The sequence below is a fragment of the Psammomys obesus genome, unplaced genomic scaffold (genome assembly GCF_907164565.1).
Source record: "Psammomys obesus unplaced genomic scaffold, mPsaObe1.curated_primary_1811, whole genome shotgun sequence".
Taxonomy (NCBI): Eukaryota; Metazoa; Chordata; class Mammalia; order Rodentia; family Muridae; genus Psammomys; species Psammomys obesus.
Window position 1 is genome coordinate 24,117,224 of NW_026593286.1, and position 19,377 is coordinate 24,136,600.

Below are 19,377 nucleotides of genomic sequence, written 5' to 3' on the forward strand. Positions count from 1 at the left end.
TTTTTTTTTTTTTTTTTTTTTTTTTTTTTTTTTTTTTTTTTTTTTTACTTTTAAAGGCTCTCAGTTTGAGATCATATTTAAAAGAGTCAATACTTCAGAGAATTTTCCAGAGTAAGAACAATGTGACAGTTAATAATGGGAATCACACAGCTAAATTTCCCTTCAAGAAGCTCTTCAAAAGTGTTCCTGGGGTTATACTAAGCTAACTTAGAGAGTTTAGTCCTAGGAAGTTTATTCAAAATTGAAACAGAATTTATAATTAATATATAGAAGTTCAAACCAGCCTCGTGTTTGTTACTGCTAGGCATTTCTTTGTGTTCATTGTAATGTTTATAATCACCCAATGATGCTCTTTCAAGGTTCTGCATCCCAGTCCCATTCTATGGACTTTGACAATATCAGCCCTTTACTTTGAATCAGGTATTTTGCGGGTTTATTGATGTTTTGAAGCATTTATTTCAAGACACAGGAAACGAGTGGAATGGACCTTTCCCTGTGTTTGAAAATAGCCCTGGACTTTCGAGAGCACACCAGATGAGGTAAACCTGAAAAGCAGCACATACTGTTACAGCCATACAACAGTGATTTCCCTGAAGGGGGAGGGAAATATCCAGACAGCACTGTCCTGAAACACTGTTTGTATAATTTCTTAAGCTCGTGCAGAGCCCACATCCTTGTTGACTCTTTGACCTAAGCCTCTTCTGAAAGTGCAACAAAATAAAGGAAAAGAAAGCACAATGTGTGTGCCTTTGGGATAAGATTCAGATAGACGAGGCCCTAGGATAAACGATAAAATCCCACCAAGGAAACAGAGTGTAGTGACGGCTTCTACAGCTGCGACCCCAGGACATAACAGAAGGTCAGGCTAAAAGTATCTGTTTAAGTCTGGCTGGGTGGCGCACTCCTGTAACCCCAGCACTCAGGAAAGCAGAGGCAGGCGGATCTCTGTGAGTTCGAGGCCGGCCTGGTCTACAGAGCAATTCCAGGACAGTCAAGGCTACACAGAGAAACCCTGTCTCGAAAATAATAATAATAATCTATCTGGTGCAGACACCCACAGCCAAACGTTGGGCAGAGCTCAGGGAATCCTATAGAAGGGGGAAGGGAGAGGAAGAATTGTAGGAAGCAGCTCACAGAATCAAATAACCTGGGCTCAGAGGGGCTCACAGAGGCTAAACAATCACGGAGGCTGCATAGGTCTAATCTAGGCCCTTTGCACATTTGTTATTCTTGTCTACCTTGGTCTTACTGCAAGACTCCTAACAGGAGAAGCAGGGGCTGTTCCTGATGTTTTTGCTTGCTTCTGGGACCCTTTTCCTCCTACAGGTTTCCTCATCCAGCCTTAATATGAGAGAGAGGAGGTGTCTACTCTTACTGTATTTTGACATGCCACGGTTGGTTGATATCCCTGGGAGGGCTGCTCTTTTCTGAATAGAAACACAGGAGTTGGAGGGAAAGGGAATTGGAAGAAAGAGAGAGAGGGAAAAGTGCAGTCAGAATGTAATACAAGAGGAGGGCATAAATTAAAAAAAAAAATTTAAATCTATCTGGGGGGGAGGAAAAGGGAGGAGAAAATTGTGTAATTATAATATAAAAAATAAAAGACTAAAAAGAAAAATGTTTGATAATTGAGGTCTGCTTAAAGTTCTAACTACATTTTCTGATAAACCCCTCAGTTTGTGGATGAGAATGTTCTCATTAATTTTGGTACTTACACATCTGTGAAATGGGAAGAGGAATGATGCTTTTGCCTCTGTGCATTAGTATTTGCAAATAAAATGTTTGTACGTAAAGCTTTAAGTTAACTGAGCAATACAGTCCACAAGAGTTTTGGATATAAAGCATTATAGAGATAATAATTCCCTTAAGCCAGTAGGGAGAAATGAAAATGATTTACTCTGGGAATCCAACTATATTGCTGTTGAGTCATTTATCTAAGTAGGCTATTTGCATATCAGAGAAGTAGAAACCCTGTGTGTTTATTTCCATTTTCACTACAGCCTCAAGCTATACAACATATTTGATTTCTGCCTTACCTGATGTTTCATAGCTATTAGTTCACTTCAGAACTCAGCCTCTTAAAACATTTATCTGAACTAAGTAAGCTATGGAAAGTAGAAAGCCTAAAGCCAGATTTTTTTTTCAGATAATTGTTATGAAAATAGTACAGTAAAAACTTAAAATCACAAAGTTTTGTTTTGTGTAAGGGAAATCTTATCTTTTCATCTTTGGAGCTGTGCTTTCAAAATATAGATATTTAAATCATAATTACAGCACAATTTGCTATCTTTAAAATACTTGATGTCCTTCTTTGTATTTATGAATGCTTAACATTTCAGGATGTCTGAACATTGTAACTGCAGCAATCAACTAAACCTTAAAGCATCAAAGTCCTCCGGTTTGGGTTAAACATAAGCTAATGTAGGAGATAAAAAAATCACAAGGTTAATTTAGAACAGCCCCTTGTTCTGGTTCTTGATGAACAAAAGAGCCAGATTCATGAATAATTTTGTTCTAATTATATATCTCATAAATAAAGTATAGTATTTTAAGAAGATCCTGTTGCAAATCTTCCTAAGTATGTATTTTTTAACAAGCTCTGGATAAGAGTATGCTAGAGGACAAATGGTTTTGAATTTGGGAGCATCTAAAATAGTGTCAGCTAAGTTTTACTTTGTTTATAAATTAATATACTCTGATATTTAGTTCTATGACATTGGTGAAACATAGTAAAATTCTGTACCCGTGTACCAACAGTACTGATTAATTAATGAAAATTTCATCACCCAACAACTTCCTTAAAAATTTTAAGAGCTTCGTAGATAGAGTTTAGTAAGTTGAAAAGAGTAAAGAAAGGAGAGTGACCTCAGAAGTATGGTCATGTTTTGAACTTGTCTGTTCACATGAAAACAAGCAGCTATGGGCCAGGGATTTCTATAGTACACAGCCACAGCAAGTTTTACCTTGGCCCATGTAGCCTTCTCTAAGGCCCAGTCATTGTAAAGACATTGGGAAATACTAGTGACATCAAGATCTGTTTGTCTCCTCCTAAAGACTGGCAAAGAGCTCCGGCTTCATCTCGCCACAAAGGGCATAGTGACAGCCTTACTGCAGCTCTCAATCTTAACCAGTCGAACATACAGAGATGCTCTAATAAAGACTTAAAAGCACAGGAATGATCTCAATTTCCTCAGCAGTTAAGCCTCATTTCAACTATCAACCATTAAAAGCCTTCCTAAGCATGGGCAAAGGAGACACTGAGGAGAAGCTAAGGAAGCACTGATCAAGACCAGGCTAGACCCTTAGAAGTTTCTTAACCAGAATTCATAGCTTCTGATCATGCCAAGAACTATGATACAGGGAGGAGGTGCCTAGGGTTCAGCAGTAGGGCCAAGCAAAGCGCTCCTGATTTCAGAAATCAGGAGACTCAACACTCTTGAGTCTCGCTCACTAAACACTCTTGTAGCTTTTCCAGAGGTTATATGAAAAGATGCTCAAATGGTCAAATCACTGCCGGGGGTAAGCAAAAAGAGGCAAAGTGTGGATAACATACACAGGAATGTAAAAGAGAAACCACTTTCCAACTACAGAAACACCGCATCAAGACACATAAAGTTACCTCTCCTCTGAACTAATTAGGCACTAATTACTTGGGACTTGGACATAACTTTTTATTGAAAAAATTGGCATTACCAATGGACAAAAATCTGTCTCTAATACGTATGCAATACAAGTCTAATCAAGCAGCAAACCTTGAATATGTATGATAAGCTTACCTCCCTCTCAATCCTTGCCCTAAATATTGTACACAACGATTCTAATATACTAATGAATTTCATTTTTCATGAATAATTCTTAAGGCAACTATATAGCTGGCACGATTCTAGTTGTAGGACTTTTGTAGTTACCAATTCCTACTGAAAAGGGAATATCTCCTCCATATTGAGCTAAAGATGTTTTCCTATAGGAATCAGAATGGTCTTAGAAAATAAAACTTTTCAAAGGGCTTTGTCACATCCAAATTGCCAGAGAGGATAATCAGATGTTAGATGCCTGGCTTAATTGAACATAGGTCCCTGTTTCTAACTGTGAGTAGGTTAACGTTAAAGTCATAGTTATTGGACCTTTTCATTATTCACAGGGAACTCAGCCTTTTCAATTGAATACCTCTGATTTTAAAATTGATTTATAAGTACAAGGAAAACTATTCCATCTTGCTATCTTTAAAACTTCTGAATTTGGATTTCTTAAACCTTCAAGCTTATTGAGGTCAGAGACTTGATATTCATTAGCACTGATTTTGCCTGTTCCTCTTCTATATTCTTCCACAATATGCTGATCTGTCCAATAATGAATAACTGGAAAAATTGGTGAATAAAATTGGACATTTTGGTATACATCCTGTCTTTTACTATTGCATTACTCGTGCTAAAAGTAACTCCCTTTGGGTCCTTGAGTCATATTTGTTCAAAGAATATGTGAACTGCCAAGGTCAGAATCATACAAAAAAATATAACCAAGGCTGGAACCCATATTTTATTTTATTTCCCAGCCTCAGTGTCTTCTTCAATACTGTTACAACTGGCTGAGTCTAATAATGCGCACTGGGCATTTTCAATACTAATAGAAAAAGATTATGGTCTCTAAAATTTTCATATGCTATGGTTGTTGATCATTTATACCCTTGATACCAACTTCTTTTAAAACAAAGAACACCTTGAAGTTCTTTCTTCTTCCCTAAGGGTGAAATGCAATAGAGTCCAGTGGCAACACACTCTGTAAATATTAGTCGCAAGCAAATATGCAAGGAAGTGTCACAGAAAAACACAGTGTAACACTGCTAGGTCCACCTCCCTCTTTCACCACAGGGAGAAAAAAGTGACCGCCACTGACATTGAAAAAGCAACCTGGCTTACAGGGCAATGCTTGGATCTGAGTGTCTTTCACAATCCATTTACTATCTGTAACTAGCTGTAGTGTTACTAACCTTTGAAAACTGCTCCCATGCCCTTCACTGATGATTATGTAAATACATTCTAATAATTTTTAACTATGTCTAAAATATTGTGCCTGATTCAAAAGAATTCATTTAGGTGTATGTTTCTTGGAGAATTGAGTTTTTTAAAGAGAAGGCCAAAAGAAAGAAAATATATAAAGGACTATTTCAAAATAAGTGAATAATAACACAGGTCCCTGTTAGACTCTGTGGGATTTTAATTCACTACTGTGAAGCTTAAGAACTTACATTTTTCATGCCTGGCATTCCTCCAAAATTCTGGCCAGTAATGACTGTATGTGAGTAATGGCTTGTACACCTTGAAATGATGGCTTATTCCTCCTGAAGATTTGTCATTCTTAGCTATGAACTATGGAAGACCCTGGAAACAGATCTACCACCATGAGCAAGAACTGCTTTCCCAGAGGTCCATACACATAATTAGCTCTTGTTGTTTGTGTGGTTACCACTGTAATTGCTGTGTAGAGTGCTTGCAGAGTCTGGAACTGACTTATGATCACCGTCGCAGCTACTATTTTAACTAGTCCCTTCATTGCTCTCTTTCTGGTATTAAGCAGAGACATACTTACTAGCTATTCACTTCTGCGAGAAAAAGAAAAGAATTGTCCTGGTAACCCAGTATTAAAATATGACCGAGCACTTAAATTATAGATAATACTGTTGTCCTTACAGTCTTCTCTTCAAGGTGACGTGTGACTGTCTTCGAGGCATTGGAAACACTTAAACCAAATCATCACCCTCAGTCTATATCAAGTTACTGTGCCTTTTTTGGTGGCTTACAATATCCATTATTCTTTCTAGCTTCCATCTTGGAATCAAAATGAATCCAAAATGGCAGTTTCTTAAGCTTTGTAAGAAATTAAGAAATTCTCAGGATGGCACGTTCAAGCTATTAACACCATTGGTATGACTACAGGTTTTTTTTTTCTCTCTCTCCCTTCTTCCCTCTCTCTCCCCCTATCTTTTTATCTTTTCATGCCTCCCCCTTCTCTTTCATTTTACTTCTTTTTCTGCCCAGCTCCTATCCCTGGAAATTATTAGAACCCATGGAAATTGCTTGTTTCCACAGGTGTCAGAACCCAAAGCCTCTGGGATCCTGAACAAAGCAAGATGAGAAAAAGAATCTAAAGAACACCAGGACAATTTTAATCGGCCTACTATACCTACAAAGTAAAAGCAGAGTGTTCGATATGTTTTTACATAATATTTAAAGAGAAAATTTTTCTATTTCTGTTTTATAGCTCTTTGCACTTAAAGAAGCAGTATATCGAAGCTACTGTGATTTCTTCTGCTTTGTATTCAGTCAAGAAGAACTTCACTGGCCAAGTTCTCATGATGTAATTCAGACTTCTCCAGTAAGAAATATATCTTCATACAATGATAAGAAAGGGTAGAAGTTCCTATGGGGATTTCATAACAGAGATGAGGGTAGGAGAGAAATTATTTACTGTTCTACTCCAGACTTGCCCCCTCAGCTTTAGATATACCTGGACAGGCAGATTATCAGCTGCTGTTTGCCTCAAAATCTGATTCTGCAAAAATGAAGATCATAAATTTTTCCTCTGATAAGAAGGTTAAGAGAGAGATCTTAACATGCTGCATTTCTCTCTGTACAGTGACTTCCAATATTAAAAATTCATAGATATTTTTCTTCTAAACATTTAAAATTTTGTATTTCAATTAGGCCAGTTTATAGCAAAGGCTTAACATACTATGTGTGGGACATGGCTTATGTACATAGAACCTGCCCACTCTTTTGATCACACTGTTAGGAATAAAATCAAGACCCAAACTGAACTATGATAACTTTTTAAAGTGTTTTTTTCCTAGTAGTACACTGATATTTTATATGCTCACAGGAACTGGAGTCATTCTCCATATTGGGTAAAGATCACTGTTATTTTAGTCAGTGAAGACTAAAAATAATCATTTGCTAAATCAATAGATTCTACAGTAAAGCTACTTTTAATAAACAACACTTTGGAACTGTATTCAAAGCTGTATTTGCTGTCAGCAACCCTTGGTTTCACTGCTGAACTGTGTCCTGGGCATTGTTATCAGAATCAAGAAACAGGGGTGTTACCTTCACAGAAAGGAGCCTGATGCCAGGTCTGGAAAAGTCCCATTGTCGCTTTGCAGTCACATTGGCAAAACCAAAGCCACTCTTCAGTGTCTTCACCACTTTGCAAGCTGTCAAAATCCTCGTCATTTTTAAGATGTTTTGTGACTAAAATTAAATCACAAATATCTCATGAGATTTTTTGTTATCCAATTTGTATGTAACCTAGGTGGAAGGAAGCTGTGCGGAGACAGTTCAGTTGAGGCTGAGGGCTGGCTGCACAGGGAGCGATCTTTGACTTCCCATTCATTCTGGCATTAAATGTCCTCTCCACAACTCCTCCTCTTCTTAGCCCCTCCTCCCAAGCTGAGGTCCAGAGATGTTCCAAAGGACATGTCATACAAATTGCAACACAATAAAGGCCACCTTCTCCTGTGGAAATAATGTTACTGCTCTAGGGAGCCAGCCAGCCTTCAAAGGAAGTTGCTTATGCAGCTGAATAGGATGACCTAGTCATGGCAATAGGTCCTTACTTCAAGGACACTAACTTTCTATTAATGCAAAAGATCAAACACTTCCCTGTCTTTCAAATGATGCTGGATTTGCCTCAGAATATATTTGGATTTCAAGAAAAGCCAAACATGGACATTTTCTGCTTGGAAATAGATGATGGAAACCACATACAGTAGAGTGAACATCAAAATCACCTTTCCTCCACATATATACAAGAAACATGTCTGAATTATTTGGGACAAAGAACACTAATGAGGCAGTATAACATATTCTTATTACAACATCACTCCATCTTCCAGATCTTAAAGCCATGGGTAACAGTAATCAGAGCACACCTGAAGCAAAGTACCCTCTTCAATACCTCTAAATCTCTTAAGTCTGCAAAAGGTGAATGGAACAATGAGAAATGACTTAATATAAACAAGTCATAAATATTTAGCACCTTAAGTGTCACCTAAGATAATACAAGACTTGAATATTCATGTTTTGACCCAATTAAAATTATTCAGTTCAAATTTAGCCACAAGTAAAAACAGGAAGTCAAAGGGTTACATTGCCTGACAGGATATCTCACTTAAGTCAAGGTCCACAAAGAACAGAAAGGCCCACAGCACCATGCTCAGATAGCCTTGAGAGCCAAGAAATGAAAGCAGTGGAGACATTTGTTGGGTTTTCCATAATGAAGTGATGACACTAAGAAACAGTAGTTTCCCTGACATGGTATCAATGCTAGATTGGGGAATGTGAGTCTACAAATAGATGAATTTCAAAACAGAGTTTTAATCCTCTGTCTTGATGCATTAATATATAAACATTCTCTGGGGTTAAAATTAAAAAAAAAATGATTAAGTATTCTAAAGTCAAAGTGGAACGTCCATGCATCGGGACTCCGTTAACTAACCTCAAGATTGGAAAGACCAATAATGGATAAATATGGATAAAAATGGCAAGTGCCTTTGCAGTTCAGTGCTTAGCTAGACTAGAATTTACAGCCATAACTACCAAACATGGCGTGAGGGAGGGAACTTACATTTGGGCAGGTCAAGGGGGTGGGGCTTAGGACATGATAGGTAGGGAATCACAAAAGTCAGGCAACAAAAATTTAAAAGAATAGTACACTCTCCTCAAAGACATTCTTCAAACTATTTTAAATTTCTTTTACCGCATTGTTATGATCATTTCCTCACAGAAGCTTCCCACATTCATCTGAGGGGCAAGTCCAGAAAGCATCACGGACACGAATGATGGGAAGTGTCTTAGAAAATGTGCTCCTTATGAGCCAAGTCAGTGTGGGTCTCTAAGCTGATATAAGTCATTTGTCTGGAAAAGTAAAATTAGTTTCTGCAGACTTGCCCTCCTTTATTCATGCACTTAGCATAGCTGCCACTGTCTACAGCTTTATTATTTTCTTCTATATAACCCCACATTGAGAAATAAAGTGAAGGCACTTCTCACATTTGGAAGAACTGTTAGAAACATTCTAGTACCTTTTAATGTAATGTTTAAAATATTTTATTCTTTCCCATTAACTGAAATAGAATCTCTCTCCCTCTCCCTCTTTCTCTCTCTCTCTCTCTCTCTCTTGCTCCCCTCCCCCTCGATCCAGCTGCAGAGATGGTTAAGTGGGTAAAGTGTTTGCTGTGCACACATAAGTACCTAAGGTCAGGTCCTCAGAACCCATATAAAGACAGATAGGACAACTTCCATCTACAGTGCCATTGCTCCAAAGATAAAATCTAAGGCAGAGCCACAAGAAGGAAGCTCATGGATCAGCTAGCTTGGCACACATGCTTTAAAATAGCAAGAGAGCCTGACACAAACTAGGTGGAAGGTGTGAAATAACACATATATTATCTTCTGGCCTCTATTAATGTTCTGTGGCATACACATACCTGTGTTCGCACACAGGAACACACACACACACAAATAAATAAGAATATATGTGTACAATATAGGTGTGTATACAAAATCATTGACTGCTACAATTATTTATCATCTCTTTTAAAAGCAGAAGCATTCAGTCCTCCGAAGTATTTAAGTTTAGAAATTTGCAGCTGAAGTATCTGTTATTGTAATAGTATTTTATTGAATACTATGAAAAATTCTTTTCTTTTTCATATTTAAAGAATATCAAAAAATAAATGTTTCACACCTCAGTCATTAGTTTTGTATATTTTCTCCTAACATCTCTTTCCATGTAAATTTCATAGCTTCATAGCTATAAAAACCTCAATGAACTTGAGTAGTCTTTTGCGAAATAAACTCATATCAAAAATATGTTTGCTACTGAGCGCATTTGAAAGACTCTAACTAGCAGTGTTTTCAAAGCAAAGACTCATGACCAAACCTTTGGCAGAGTACAGGGAATCATAAGAAAGAAGGGGAGTTAGTCTGATGGGGAAAGGATAGGAGCTCCACAAGGACCAAATATATCTGGGCACAGGGTCTTTTCTGAGACTGACATGCAACCAAGGACCATGTATTGATATAACCTAGAACCTCTGCTCAGATGTAGCCTGAGGTAGCTCAGTAACCAATTGGTTTCCCATAGTGAGTGGAACAAGGACTATTTCTAACAGGAACTCAATGACTGGCTCTTTGGCCTCCCCACCCCCCAAGGGAGGAGCAGTCCTATTAGGCCACAGAGGAGAGCTTTGCAGCCAGCCCTGAAGATACCTGATAAAACAGGATCAGATGAATGGGGAGGAGGTCCCCCCTATCAGTGGACTTGGAAAGGGGCACAGTGGATAGGAGGGAGGGAGGGACTGGGAGGGAATGAGGGATCGGGACACTGCTGGGATACAGAGTTAATAAAATGTAACTGATAAGAAAAAAATAAAATTCAAAAAAAAAAAAGAAAAAAAGAAAATAAATATGTTTGCTATTGTCACAAAATCCTTTATAAGTCTTAACTTGAATGGGCTGCAATGATTCCACTCTTCCTTTTCCTATTGCTGTTGCACTGCGTAGCCACGTTGCCTTTTGGCTCCACATTAAGTTTCTTTCCAAAAGAATGTGTCCACCGACCTACCAATCACCACTCAAGTGTTCCTGTCAATGATCACTACCCTCACTGTTATCTTCTCCACCTTTCCTTCAATGCAGGAAGTAGCACTTGGTTTCACTTATCCTGGAGGTGACTGGTGAGACTGACCACCTCTATCCACATCATCTTTGTTCCCATTAACCCTTTTGTGGCAATCATTCCAAAACAAGGACACATAAAGGAACACTGACTGCCGCTGTACATACACTGATGATGTATTTTCTTCATCTGTCAAAAGAGGAGGCCTCCTACCAATTGAAAAACTTGAGAACAACTCATTGTGGAAAATAAAGGCCAACGGTTAAGAATAAATAATGGCATTAGCAATTCATCTTCAAGTATGCAGAAACTACCAAACGTCAGTTCTTGAAATGTGACTTGCCAGGTAAGAATCAGAAACAATTCTAAGAAAGCGAGCCCCTGTCAAAAACCCAACTACATAGCAAGCATGAAACAGATACCTTGGGGAAATGAATGAATGAATATGTACTGAGTTCTTGGCTCATCTGTGATGATTATTTAAGCAGTAGCAAAAACAAAATATGTCAATAAACCCAGGAGGGAATAAAGATGTTTAGGAATCAGAAAAAAAAAAGAGTGCTATCTTTAGAAAGAAAAAATATCTATATTAAGTTAGAAGCAAGGCTTGACTGGAAGAAAAATAACTCTGAGTAAAGGAAATGCAAAAACTCCCTAAGAAAGCCCCATTCTCGTGTTGAGTGGGAATGAATGTACCTGTGGCGTGTTCAAGTTCAATTCTGTGGGGTTTTTAGCCAAATAACATAATAAGAACACTGTCACAGTAAGGATGTAGACAAGGAAGGCTGTGCTTTGAAGGAAAGATGAAGAAGATTACATACCCACATAGAGGGTATGTACTTTCTATGCTCAAAAGCGAGGGCATGCTGACAGAAGTTTCCTTTAAGTTTAAGTAACAAGATTTCAACTGTCTTGGTAGCTTACGAACATTTCAAATAATGACAATAGACAGATATTAAGTGCTTTGAGAGACGTTTTTTTGTTTTGTTTTGTTTTTTTTGTTTTTTTTTAATAATAACCAGTGTCTTTGGAAACTATCAAGTAAGACATGTCAATTAAAATCCCATTGACATTTTGAGGACTAGAAAGTAAGGGACCAATTATGATTAATGTGTTTATCAATTTAACATTTGATAACTTAAATGTTGAAGCGATAGAACAGAAGTTGAAAAATGAACCAAAAGAAAAGACCTTGTAAAACTGGTTTCACTCAATAAAACCCCAAGGTACATGTGATTTATAGCCTGTGAGAGTACAAAAAAGCAATCACTTATAAACCCCCAAGTGCTGGAAAACACCTTAAAGAGAGCGAGTTCACGAGTATATGCAGCATGTATTTTTAGTCAACAAAAATAAATTTTGTTGTACTAATAGTTGTATTCAAACATTGTTGCTAGTTGAACTAAAACTATCGTATGCAATCTACCTTAATGCAAAAGAGCCACATGTACTCCTGACATTGGGTGCATGTACAGCTTGCAGAGGATGTAGAGAAGCAGGAGAAGCAGGCTGCTGCAGGTAAGTTAGCCAAGTATGCTGAGGACAAGTGAAATGAAAAGAGAGCAGACAATCCCCTAGAACGTTGATGCGGAATTCAAGTGACCTTGGGGGAAAAGAGGCACAGTCAAACATAAACAGTGAAATGAAAATCCAAGTGGGGCCAGATGTAAGTCAGTCAAAAGCTGGAGAAAAAAAAAAAACGTCTGTAAAGAAAAGCTGTGGAGGATTGATTTTTTTGGAAAGAAGGCATATATATTGTTAATCCTGAATAGGAAGAGGTCCTAAGTTAGTAATAGCTGGTTATACTTACATAAAGCACATTTAGAGAACAGGATCTAGAATAGAAATTAAGAAATTGAAAGCATATTGGAAAGTTAAATTTTGAATAAAAAGGTAAAAACTTTGACAGTGACTATTAAAATTTAAAATTATGACATACAGTTAGTACTCAAACTCAATCATCTTTAATGCTGAAGAAATAAAAATATTCAATAATAAATTTTAAAGTTCTTACATAAGAAACTAAGACACTAGTTTATGATTACAATATTTTAGCACACTACATATATTTATATAAAGAGATACATATATGTATATAAAAATAAATATTTAAGTAAACTCATTTTATTAGTTCCAGTCGTGAATAATGTTGAGCAATTTGCCATTTATTCTCATCCTTAGGCACCTGCACGGCTTCTCCGTTAAGCTTAGAAGCAATTCCTGGTTATCACCTGCTGTTCCTGGTTCATAGCTAATAGTGTGTCTCGGCACTGTGAGTAGCCTGTCTAATACCCCACTGAAAAGTGATGAAGCCAGGATCTTAGCCAATGTCCATTCCTCTTCCTGAACGTTGGTCGTACTTGGGAAAAGCAGGTGTGACAGCACAGAGGGGGTTGAAGAGAACAGGCTGGGCAAGGCCCAGCATGACAGCAAGCATGTCTGAGAGTGGAGGGGCAAAGAACAATTTCAGAGCGCGGGAGTATTTACACCATCACATGACGTGAAGATACTACAACTTGAGCAAAAAGTCAAACAATGAGGGGCTGAAGTAATTGTGACTTTACTTCTGGTATTACATTTAAATTGAAAAGTAACAAAGATATGAGAATTGCGCTAACCATCTTTTTTTTTTAATTCAGATCAGGCGAACTGGACTGAGATTTGGCCAGACAACTAAAATAGCAAATCATGTTTTCATAGTTTCTAACTTATATCTTATTGTTTGTAATTCCTCGTTCCAGTCACAGAATCTGAGTAGTTTAATGTCATTGAATTTTCATATTTGTTTGGAAAGAAGATCTAGAATAACCAATTCAAGAAGTGTTTACTAGGAAATGTCAATATATCAAACAATATAACACCAGGAAACAGGATTGGCTTTAGCTAAAAATGATTTCAAAACTATTGATATTTAAGTGCTTCACCTACATTCTTAGAAAGCAAATAGGATAAGTTATATAGATGGTTTTATATAGCTATTAAAAACCTTTAAATATGGCGTCTAGATATATATGTATACATATTCATCTTATTATTTTCTGAGTTATTCAGTACTGAATAAGCCTTTATTAAAAGCCTCTACTTCAGTTTTTTTTAAAGAGTCAGTGTAGACCAGAGTTCCAAATAATTGCCACATTTCAAACAAAAATAATTTTGTGAATGATAAAGCACTGGGAAAGATGCTAATAACTATGTCAGTCAAGCAAATCTTGGTCAAAGTATTTTTTTAAAACTTGACCTAAATATGCTTACAATGAAAATTTCACTGAGTACAATGACTAAATCATTGGATACGTGCTCATTCTAACTAGTAAAATATTTCTACAAAAATATTAAAAAAAACAAATTCATCAGCAATCTTCTTTGCTCAGTGATTATTATTGCCAAAACCTCCAATCTTATAATGTGCTGAACAGAACAAACTGCTCTGATGAACTTGTTTTTTCAACTTGTCAAGAGTAAACAGAAGTGATTTTGCAAGACTCTAAAGAGCAACCTTCCCCATGAGGAGAGGTGGTAAATCGGGTCATGTGCCAGGACACTACTGGACCCTTTTAAATTAAATATATGTGATGATCACAGTTTAGAAGTATGTTGTGTAATGGGCTTGAAGGTGCCGACCTAGTGAAGCAAGAGAGAGCCATTTACTTTAGAATGACGTTGAGGGCTTTTTAAACAGGCCATCTACGCAGATTTCTAATCCACTCCCTTCGATGGCACATTTGATACATTAAGTTTGAAACATTCTGTGGCCTCCTGTTTTCAGGGGAATTTGATCCAGGAAGATGTGTCTCAGCTTCTCAGAAACTGGATGAATGCTTTCACATAAACTTTAAGTTTCATTATCCTAAAATGTTATTGCCGCTTGCCAGGAAAGGAATGCACAGTTATTTCTCCCTCTAATCTTGTTATGAGGCATGGTATCACTGTTGTTCTGGAAGTGGTCATGGTAGTGGTGAATGTGGAGTTTGTTGTGGTGCTACTGTTATTTCCAGAGACTAACTTTTTTTTTCTTTTTTTTTTTTCCAGAGTATCAATGCTCTGGGATTGTTCTAGAATTCTAACAAAAAGAATGATTAGACACGTCTTAAAGAATAGGAGAAATGGCATGATCAAAGTCTAGCTCGTACATTAGTCTAATGTTACATTAATGTGTTGCTTGGGAAAAGACAATCTTTTCAAGTGTGAATAATAATTACACTAACAATGGTGAATGCATTCTTCAAATTATTAAATATTATGACTCAAAAGTCACTTGCCCATGCCTGGTTTTCTACTATTGCCTAATCAATTTATTTGTAGTTGGCTGACTCGGCAACATTTCTCTTACCACAATCCGTATACATTTAAATCAATGATAAGTGAAGTACTTAAGATAGGTAACAGGCTTGTAATATAAGTACGCAAAGGCCCAGGTATACAATGTTGGTACACTCTTAGAAACTGAGGACTCTCTAAAAAAAAATGGATCCAAATTATCTCCAGATCTCAAACACATACAATGGTATCTGTAGACAGATTGACTCACAGACAAACCTTTAAATAAAAGACAAAAATACTTTAAATAAAGTATTTTGTTGCTACTTCATTGTTTTCTTCTTTTCCTCTCCAGAGAGTAAGGCTATATATAACACTTAAACTGTAATGAAAGCTCCATGCCTCCACCCAGGCATTTTTCAAGCCTATGGTTTTTATTCACAAGTGAATTTAAATGCCTCAGTTGCACTTTGAACACGACACAAAAGATTTGTTGTTCATTAGGTTGTTTTAAAAAATGAGGTCCATTTTAGTATCCTTTTTTTGTATCTTTTTAATATCCAAGGTAAGAGAAATGAATTTGCTTATTATGATGATAGAGCCCAACTTATCTTAAAAAATAAAAACTTAAAATATTATGATTACCTGAGAAATAAGAATAAAATATGGAAATAAAACTTTCAATATCTCAAAATTAAGTTCTGAATTGTTGACATGTACAAACTGCCTGTGTAGCTACTTCACTTTGAGGCCAGAAGAAGTACCATGAACCTATGTTTTAAAGAGGAAGCACTTTCCTAAATAATGCTTACAATGGAGTAACTGCTTATATAAGAAAACAAAAAGTAGAAAATATATTAATTTAGCATCATTACTTTGTTTTCATGTTTATTTTCCAGCCCTCAGAGTTTGTAAATAGAATTTGGGCTCATATCCTAGGTGTGGGCAGGGAAGGTGACAGACCAAAATGGCTCCTGAGAATGACTGTGAAGAGAATCCTGGCAGAAACTCGGCAGGGGAGGGCCAGTTCTGTGAATTCTTTCACTCACCTCACTAGGGCATCTGGCTGGACTCCAACCTGTCCACATGCACCAGATTCTACAATGGTAGTTTTCTCCTCTTGCCATACAAATTTCACCAGAGAAAATGCTTAGGACATGGCAGGGTCAGGGCAAAGGAGAGAAAAAGTCCAAATAAAAGCATATGATCATAAAATGGTATGGCTAAAATGCATACTGATTCTTCACAGTGGCTTGACACTGGCTGTGTCAAAAACCATCCAACTGGTGTTTACTTAAGTTTTCTCTGTACAAAATGGAGTTGACACAGGAAAAATAAACAAAGCAGATAGTGACTCCCTAGCCAACATAAATTAATGCAATGCTTTGCCCTGTGAGAAAATCCGAAACTAAACGATTATATTTCTCATATCTTTGAGTTCCTACAAAATCCTGTTGTCGTTTTTTTCTTCTGAGACACATTCTTTATGAACATCTTGTTTGTATCAGTCACCACATTGTAACATTGTTTCCTAAACTAACACTCCTATCCTGAACAAAATTAATAAATATCTCCATGTGCTTTTAACTACAGTGCAAGACTTAAAAATGCAGAATGTTCGGTTTTCCAAAGTTTTAGTCTCATTTCTTCTACATTTTGGTTGTATGATACTAAATTGATCTCTTCCTTGCATCGGTTTAGCTTCAACAAATAGAAAACAGTAGCAAGTATTACTTCTTGAACCTTGAGGGAGGATCTTTAATCCCTCCTTTCTACAATGTTGACTAAAAGTCTTTTACAAGCCAAATGTGGCACTAAAAAATCCTGAAAACAAAATTGAGAATCAAGGACAGGCTTGCCCTGCAAAAGCCCACTCTCTTACAGTTTGTTCTCAGAAACAGACACATCTTTTCTCATCTGAAGACTGAAGAATAAAGAAAGACATAGGGAACTGTAAATCTAAAAAGCTTAAGAACCCCAAGACCCAAGTACTGGAGAGGAAATCAATATTCCTCTCCAGCAGTCCCGCGACAATGAAGTGTGAGCGCATGTCTGCACACTTCACAAAATAAAGAGGTCCCCATGTCATCTTTCATATCCCAAAGGAGTTGACCCACACCTAGAAAGTCCCACCGATCCCACAACTTCTCAGAAAACAGAAAGAATCGGGTATTTTTAAGCAGACAGCTGTGGCTGAAAGGTTTGTGAATTATTACTGAGCAAATTAAAACTAAACTTTCAGCACATGCAGGACTAAATGATAATGTATAAAATGGAATCATATATGAGTAACTTTAAAAAATTGATGTTTTTCTAAAAATATATAAAAAGTAAGTCCATGATAAAATATATTTCAGCATGAATCTTGGTTGAGTTAATACATAGAAACATGAGTCAAAACATTAAAAAAGCAACAACAAATCTTTAATGAAACCTAAATACTCGTGAAATAACAAATCTCCAGCTCTTTTCCCACCCAATAAACATACTACAATCTAATTACTAAATGACAGAGAGAAAAGAAAAGGTTCATACCAAAGTTATATAAAAGTTAAAAGGATTTGTAAGCTCAGAAATAATCAATTTTCTCCAGAACGCCTCATCAGAATCCAATGAATTACTCGGCTCACCACTGTGTCTTCTTTTCCAGATCTTGACCGTGAGCAGCTAAAAAAAGATGAGCCACATCAAAACTGAAGCAAGCAAATTTTTGACTATTAAAGCTTAAACTCAAGATGGCTAGAAACAGGACTGCCATGTCCGGGCCCAGTCAGAACAGTCCCTTCTAAAAGCAGATTAACCTGTTTCTTCAGGCTTGAAAACTCTGTGCTATGTCTAGGAAAATAACTACTCCACTACCTTGATACCGAACTCCGTGGTTCTTCCAGTCCTAAGATAAGACACCTTTCTTTATCTCCTCCAGAGAAAAGAAATGGCTTCAAAGTCCAGGAGACAAGCCATATTGCAGTGGCAATAGGATCAGAGGCCTTGTTGAATCACCTGACTTAGATTTACTATAGAAGGGAATGTGCCAAACACCTCAATTCAATTAAAAAATAAAAAATTAGCATATTTCCTTAGTAAAAATGGTCACAAATGTCTCACATAATGTCACTATTAAATGACAACTATTGGTTTGCACATTAAGCACACTTCAGAATGATTTAGCCAGCAGAAATATATAACTCACAATTTTATCTCAAACCTAATAAAAATTTTCACCTTAAGGAATATCTACATTCTCACACTGATATAAGAATTCTAATTAAATGTAGTTGAAAATAATTTATGGTCTTAAAACTGTTTTAAGTAACATTTACATGTATAAGTGATATATAATTAAGTAAAATGTTGCATAAATTTTTTTCTTAGAGGAAGCAAGGCATTCTTTTTTCTATTAATCTCCCTTTTGTATCCCTTAATATTAGTGATCAGTAGAGATAGAAGGCTTTAACGTTAAATATCTAAAATGAGGATTAAAAGCATAAATATGTACTTATACAAGTCAACTATACATCCTAAACCTGAGCTTTATATGAATTCATTCCCTTAGAGTAGTTGAGTTATTTAACATATGTGTGTGATATATGTAACATATACATGTGTTATATACATAATAGAAAGATAAGTAGATAGTTAAGAAGATAGATAGACAGATAGATAGATAGATAGATAGATAGATAGATAGATAGATAGATAGATAGATACTATCTTCTTCTGAGAAACTGAGAAAGATCAATGGTCATGGAGAAAGAGTCGGAGACCTAACAGTGATCTCACCAGAACTGTGTGTAGAGGAGTAATGACTACAGTTGCACATTTCAGAATGGAGCTTCCAGTATCACAAATCTAATACAAAGTCAGTCCCTAGATGCTTTCTTTGACTAAGCAAGTGAGCACACTATGCTAGTCAAAACGTAGAGGTTATCTCTACCCCTGGCTCTCTCCTAAATACATTTTCCTCTTAGCCAAGTCAGCACATGGCCTAGCTTGTCTAAAATCTCAACAAATCAATGACACAAAAATGGCAGAGGTAGATAAGCTGCAGAGATCAGGCCTATCACATTCTGTGATCTCAGGAGAAAACACCAAATAAACACCAACTTTTGAGTTGCTAAGATTTGAACCTAGTACCTCTCACACTCTTAGTGTTTAACCACTAAGCTGTATCCCCAGCCCAAGAAAAACCAATTTGATCAAACCTCCAACTGTTATAATCTATATTGAATCCCTTCATAAACTTGTTACAGAAAAACCAGTGAAGATAAACATTTTTCAGCCCTTATATTGTCTAACTCATTCATTCTCATCTTGCATTCATCCATTCATTTATTTAATCAGGCCTTACCTTATACCAGACATTTTATTATTCAAAGATGAAATACATTAGCGCGCTCTCCCACCTCCCACCTCATGGGTATTGACAAACATAAGTAAATTAGGATG

The 19,377-nt window shown here is 36.7% G+C and overlaps 1 protein-coding gene across 3 annotated transcripts in view; it reads right to left on the reverse strand.

Moving 5' to 3' along the window:
- The window catches only part of Cps1 (carbamoyl-phosphate synthase 1), a 120,416-nt gene extending 102,837 nt beyond the window's left edge, over positions 1 to 17,579 (reverse strand). The window contains exons 1-2 of one of the 3 annotated variants that reach the window (XM_055616578.1): positions 17,562 to 17,579; positions 7,101 to 7,244 (exon numbers count right to left, since the gene is read on the reverse strand). In XM_055616578.1, coding sequence (XP_055472553.1) covers positions 7,101 to 7,226 — 126 coding nt within the window. In that variant the 5' untranslated portion in view covers positions 7,227 to 7,244; positions 17,562 to 17,579. The other 2 variants (XM_055616579.1, XM_055616577.1) reach the window with 2 other exon arrangements.
- Between the last annotated feature and the right edge of the window lie 1,798 nt (positions 17,580 to 19,377).